Source organism: Mustela lutreola, chromosome 16 (genome assembly GCF_030435805.1).
Source record: "Mustela lutreola isolate mMusLut2 chromosome 16, mMusLut2.pri, whole genome shotgun sequence".
Lineage (NCBI taxonomy): Eukaryota > Metazoa > Chordata > Mammalia > Carnivora > Mustelidae > Mustela > Mustela lutreola.
The window spans coordinates 41,684,023-41,690,377 of record NC_081305.1 but is presented as its reverse complement, the minus strand read 5'-3'; the positions used below and the strand labels follow the sequence as shown (position 1 = coordinate 41,690,377).

At 47.0% G+C, this 6,355-nt stretch overlaps 1 protein-coding gene and 1 long non-coding RNA gene across 2 annotated transcripts in view; one reads left to right on the top strand and one right to left on the bottom strand.

Annotated features, from left to right (window-relative positions):
- Positions 1-17: 17 nt before the first annotated feature.
- Positions 18-6,165, top strand: LOC131817995 (uncharacterized). Its single transcript, XR_009348653.1, has 3 exons — positions 18-32; positions 4,646-5,454; positions 6,151-6,165. It is a non-coding gene; the product is annotated as an uncharacterized LOC131817995 (long non-coding RNA).
- GPI (glucose-6-phosphate isomerase) overlaps positions 5,022-6,355 on the bottom strand; it is a 27,795-nt gene continuing 26,461 nt past the window's right edge. Inside the window, exons 15-18 of the mRNA XM_059151981.1 lie at positions 6,188-6,316; positions 5,890-5,965; positions 5,531-5,597; positions 5,022-5,430 (exon numbers count right to left, since the gene is read on the bottom strand). Coding sequence (XP_059007964.1) covers positions 5,295-5,430; positions 5,531-5,597; positions 5,890-5,965; positions 6,188-6,316 — 408 coding nt within the window. The 3' untranslated portion in view covers positions 5,022-5,294. The remainder of the gene's footprint in view (positions 5,431-5,530; positions 5,598-5,889; positions 5,966-6,187; positions 6,317-6,355) is intronic.

Genomic DNA, 6,355 nt, shown 5'->3' with positions numbered 1-6,355 from the left:
CCCAGACAGAGGTGCCTCCGAACGCTCCTGAGGTAGGAAGAACGCACCATTTGGTATGAAGTAGTCTTGCCAAAAGATGTTACCTAAGTGGAATAATAGTATTATCGTTAAGACAAAAAAAAGTTTAATTTTTACAGGTACACGTTGAAATGTTTATATATTATTGGAGTGGGCCATGAGTTGACAACTGTTGAGATTTGGCGTTAGACACATAGAGATCTATTATACTACTTGACTTTTATGTGTTTGGAATTTTCTGTAAGGGAAAAAAATTTTCTTTTTAATGCCTGTGGCACAACCTAGGTGAATTTTGAAAACATCATGCTAAATGAAAGAAGCCAGACACAAAAGTCCAAGTTCTGGAAAAGTGAACCTCAAAGAAAGAAATCAGATCAATTGTTGCCAGGGTTTGGGTTCATGGGGTAGGGTTTGACCACAAAGGGGTGCCAGGAATCTACCTCTTCAGATAATGAAAATTCTGTGTATCTCACCGGTGGTGGTTATATTTGTCAGAACTCAAAACTGCACCCCAAAAGAAGGTGCATTTTTCTGTATGTAAATTATACCTCAACCCAATTTTTTAAAAAAAGATTTTATTTATTTATTTGACAGACAGAGATTACAAGTAGGCAGAGAGGCAGGCAGAGAGAGGAGGAAGCAGGCTCCCTGCTGAGCAGAAAGCCTGATGCTGGCTCAATCCCAGGACTGAGCCACCCAGGTGCCCCACCTCAACCCAATTAAAAAAAAAAAATGCAGATTGCGGGGCACCTGGGTGGCTCGGTGGATTAAAGCCTCTGCCTTCAGCTCAGGTCATGATCCCAGGGTTTTAGGATTGAGCCCCACATTGGGCCCTCTGCTCCTCAAGAAGCCTGCTTCCTCCTCTCTGTGCCTGCCTCTCTGCCTACTTATGATCTCTGTCAAATAAGTAAATAAAATCTTTAATTAAAAAAAAAGGAAAAGAAAAATAATTTTAAAAGTTAAAAAAATAAAAAATACAGATTGCAAAGACACTATTGCAGTCTTCATACTATAGCGTGCAAAGGAAGTGTGTGTCTTAAAGGACTGACATTTTTAAGCAGGATATAAATGCCTCATATGTTTGGCTCCAGACCCAGCACAAACCTGGAGACGAAACCACTTTGCTACGGGTTTATCAGTGCCAATCTGCTATAAAAGCTTTAGAAAGCACTGTGAAGTCTGACCTTGGTGTTCATTTCAGGTCTATTCAGAAGCTGGATGACTTGGCAGATACTTGTTACTTTAGCTAAGTTTCCCAGGGTATATATTCTGCTTATGACAAAAAGAAAGAGACTTCAAAACTGGCATTCTTGCTACCACAGCAAGACATCTTCCAGTCGTTACTGAGCTTTCTCCATCATCAGTCTCCTGTTCACATAACACTACTGACTACAGCCCCTTGTTCAAAGTGTGATCACAGCAGGAAGGCTTATTACTTAAGATGAATTTTCAAGATGTTAATTGTTGCCCCATTCTGAAATTCAGAGGCAATTTAACATCAAATTTGAAACTAACATTATTTTGGTGTCCTTGGAACAGTGTTAACAAGATGCTCGTATGTGTGACTTGAAGCAGTCCACTTAATGATTTTATAGGGTTTGGACTCCCCTGATAGACTCACATAAATCATCAAGGTAATAATATTTATGTGTGTGTGTATGTAATCTCTGCCCCCCGACCTGGGGCTCAAACTCACAACCCAGAGATTAAGGGTGGCATGCTCCACGGCCTGAGCTTGCCAGGCGCTCCTGTTTGTATTTATCTGAGCAAGTACAGGATGAAGACGCTGAAGGCTGCTTGAATCTCACATTGAAGAGATGTTCATGGCGGTTTTTATGTACCAACTTAACTGGGCTAGGAGGTGCCCCGATACCTGGTAAAGTGTTATTTCTGGGATTGTCTGTGATGGTGTTTCCAGAAAAGAACAGCATTTCTATCAGTAGACTGAGTGACAAAGCTCTGCCCTTTCCAGTGTGGGTGGGTATCACCCAGTCTTTGGAGGGCCCTAAGAGGACAAAAAGGCAGGGGAAGGGTGAATTCTCTTAGTGAGCTGGGACATCCATCTTCTCCTGCCCTCAGACATCAGATCCTGGTTCTCAGGCCTTCAGACTCAGACTGAAAGCTACCTGCCCCGGTTTCCCTGGTTCTTCAGCTTGTGGGGAGCATCATATTGTGGGACTTCTCAGCCTCTGTAATCACGTTTGCCAATTCTCATGATACATCTTACGTCTATCTATATCCTACTGGTTATGTTTCTCTGGAGAACCCTGAATAATACTGCTCAGGAACTCAACTATTGGCTGCCATAGGACAAGCGGAAGCCACAAGGGAGGATAGTGTGGTGACATGGGGAGGAGAGCAAGGCGGGGCCAAGGGACATGTGGCTAACTGACCCGTGCAAGTTCCTCCTGCATAAAGCAAGACAGGAGACACAGCAGCTGGCGAGAGGAGCAGTGGTCCCACTCCTAACAGATCCTTCATGTGAAGCCAAGTTAGCCTGAGGGGCCCTGCCACCTAGAATTTTTCTCTCTCTAGACCTTTTTTGTGCTTGCTCGTTTGTAATAGAGATGCCTCCGATGGGAAAAGACGTTCGCTTTTCATCAGCTACATTAAGAAAGCAGGTGGGTTGGGGCACCTCAGTGGTTCTGTCGGTTAAGCATCCAAGACTCTTGGTTTTGGTTCAGGTTGTGATCTCTGGGTCATGAGGTTGAGTCCTGCGTTAGGCTCCATGCTCAACAGAGTTTGCTTGAGTTTCTCTCCCTCCCTCTTGCTCCTGCTCTTTCTTCCTCAAATTAAAAAAAAAAAAAAAAAAGGGCGTCTGGGTGGCTCAGTGGGTTGAGCCTCTGCCTTCAGCTCAGGTCATGATCTCAGAGTCCTGGAATCGAGCCCCGCATTGGGCTTTCTGCTCAGCAGGGAGCCTGTTTCCTTCTCTCTCTCTCTCTGCCTGCCTCTCTACCTACCTGTGATCTCCATCAAGTAAATAAATAAAATCTTAAAAAAATAAATAGGTGTGGCTGGGTGGCTCAGTTGGTTAAAGTTTCTGCCTTCAGCGCAGGTCGTGATCCTAGAGTCCTGGGATGGAGCCCCGCATTGGGCGCTCTGCTCAGCAGGGAGCCTGCTTCCCTTCCTCTCTCTCTGCCTGCCTCTCTGCCTACCTGTGTTCTCTGTCAAATAAATAAAATCTTTTAAAAACATAAATAAATAGATAAATAAAATAAAAATCTTTTTAAAAAAATTAAATGTAGGGGCACCTGGGTGGCTCAGTGGGTTAGGCCGCTGCCTTCGGCTCGGGTCATGATCTCAGGGTCCTGGGATCGAGTCCTGCATCGGGCTCTCTGCTCGGCAGGGAGCCTGCTTCCCTCTCTCTCTCTCTCTGCCTGCCTCTCCATCTACTTGTGATTTCTCTGTCAAATAAATTAAAAAAAAAAAAAATTAAATGTAGTAAAGAAAGGAGGTTGGTTGCCAGGAGCCTTGACAGGGCCTGACATCAAGAAACATCTTTTTTTTTTTTAAGATTTTATTTATTTATTTGACAGAGCGACAGCACAAGAATGGCAGGCAGAGAGAGAGAGAGAAGCATGCTCCCTGCTGAGCAGGGAGCCCAATTGGGGCTCGATCCCAGGATCCTGGGATCATGACCCGAGCCGAAGGCAGCTGCTTAACCGACTAAGCCACCCAGGCACCCCCCCAAAAAAACATCTTTATATCACATCTATCAAACTGAGAAGTGGGCATTCACTTTTGGAATTTAAAAAAAAAAAAGCAAACAATGGAGAAGTACTAAAAATTTCTGAGTATTATTTTATGCAGACACTGGCACCTGCATGGTCACACTTTCTGTATTTAGGACATTCCTCCATTTGAGCCTTCCTGGGTGTGGTCTGCCTTCTCCTTATGGGAGCAAAAATACAAATCCTGGCTTTCCTTGAGGAAGGCACATGACCCAGCCAGAGTAAAACACAGAAGTGGGTGGCCCAGGAGAGACTGGGGTGAAGGCAACTGTGGTGACAGCATGGAGGATAGCAGGGCTTTGGGAAAGGGGAGCAGTCTTCCTGTCTAAACTGTGTTGTGATCTAGGGTGTAGATCCCGGAAGCGCAGCCTCTAGTCTGCCTTTTAGTTCAGCTCATCAACAATTTAAAATAAAATTCCCCTTCTGCCTAGTTGGTCAAAAATAATTATTTGGTATCTTGAATAGAAAATAAAAGGGGGGCACCTGGGTGGCTCAGTGGGTTAAAGCCTCTGCCTGGGATTGAGCCCCACGTTGGGCTCTCTGCTCAGCAGGGAGCCTGCTTCCCCCTTCCCCTCTCTCTGCCTGCCTTTCTGTCTACTTGTGATCTCTGTCTGTCAAATAAATAAAATCTTTAAAAAAAAAAAAAAAGAAAGAAAAGGGTGGGCGCCTGGGTGGCTCAGAGGGTTAAAGCCTCTGCCTTCGGCTCAGGTCATGATCTCAGTGTCCTGGGATCGAGCCCCGCATTGGGCTCTCTTTTCGGCAGGGAGCCTGCTTCCTCCTCTCTCTCTCTGCCTACTTCTGATCTGTCAAATAAATTTAAAAAAAAAAAAAAAAAAAAGGAGAAAGAAAAGGGTTATTTGTTAAAATCCTTTTTTTCAACATCTGTCTTATAAAAGGAAAGAATTACCCGAGCATCTGGCCAGGCCAGAAGATGAACATCACCCTTGATCGGGACTGGGTATTCACCCCAATGGACATAATCTCATGCAGGTTCTTAGAACTATCCAGTGAACAGAAGGATGCAATTCCTCCAAAGTCACAGAGGTGAGGAGGAGACAAAGGAGAAGGGATTTGCTTCCAGAAGCCAAGCTGCCCCTGTGACTCCAATTGTGCTCTACCCCCTCCACTCTCTTCTCAAGGGACCATCCTCCACTCTGGACCTATTCACCACTTACAGTCAAGCCTCAATCAAGCAAGGCACATCACTCCTACCAGGCACCTAACTCCTGGGTAGAGCACCTTCTGCAGACGAGAAGAGGCTGAGCCCACAACCTCCTTTCTGGCATCTTTATTTTTCTATCTGGTACATGGACAAAGTGAACGTGGTCAGAAAAGTCAGCTGCACTGAAACACTTGAGCAGATGGTAAAACGGAGGGCGCGTGGACATGGAAGGGCGGGGTGGCAATTCCAGACCAGCTTCCCCCAGAGGGCTTATGCGCCAAGCCCGCGACCAGAGGCTGCTCTGGGCAGGACCGTGCAGTGCATCTCTGGTGAGGAGGGACAAGAAGGACCAGTCACAACAGGGACTGCAGCCGGGCATGAGTTTATTGGCTTCTGGCCTCTCGCTCCTGCTTGATGAAGCTGATTAGCCCATTGGTGGAAGAGTCATGAGAGGTCACTGGGCTACTGCCGTCAAGCTCGGGCTCGATTTTCTTGGCCAGCTGCTTTCCTAGCTCCACCCTGCCAGGACAAGGAGAAAGAATGGTAAGAGGAAGGGTCCAGCTTCACAAGTGAAATCCACAGGCATTCTTCACCCTCCCCTTGAGGAGCAGTAACTCACCCCCACTGGTCAAAGCTGTTGATGTCCCAGATGATACCCTGAACGAAGATCTTGTGCTCATACATGGCTGCAGAGGTGACAGATGGGGCACATTAGGGCTCAACCGGCTTTTTTTTTTTTTTAAGATTTTATTTATTTATTTGACACAAAGAGAGATCACAAGTAGGCAGAGAGGCAGTCAGAGGGAGAGGGGGAAGTAGGCTCCCTGCCGAGCAGAGAGCCCAATGTGGGGTTTGATCCCAGGACCCTGGTCATGGCCTGAGCTGAAGGCAGAGGCTTTAACTCTCTGAGCCACCCAGGCGCCCCTCAACTGGCTTTATCCAACCCGCCCCAGGCCAGGACTGCCCCCCCCCACTCACCAATCAAGGCTCCCAGAATGAATGGCGTGAGCTTGGTGAATACAATGGAGTTGGTTGGGCGATTTCCTTCAAAGACCTTTAGAAAATACCGGGGAATGTCCTACGGTTAGTTATGACCCCCAAATCCTCAAGGGATGTGCATCCTGCCCCAGAGGTTGGGATATGCCTATCTGTAAGGACAGTCCCTCCTACGGGGTTGGATATCCCAGGCGCGCCATGAATCCCTACCCAGACCCCACAACTTTATCCTTCTGGCTCCAGGAGGCCAACCAAAGCCCACTTCAGGAGAGGTGCTGACCTTGTGTGGCAACAGCTTCTCCAAGGCCTCTGGACTCGTCCCTGCAGCCTGCAGCTCCTTCCGGGCCTCCTCTGTCGACTTCCCCTTCATCAGGGCCTCCGTCTGGGCCAAAAAGTTGGCCAGGAGGATCTGACAAGAGACACACCCAGTTCCACTTGGAAGTCCTGC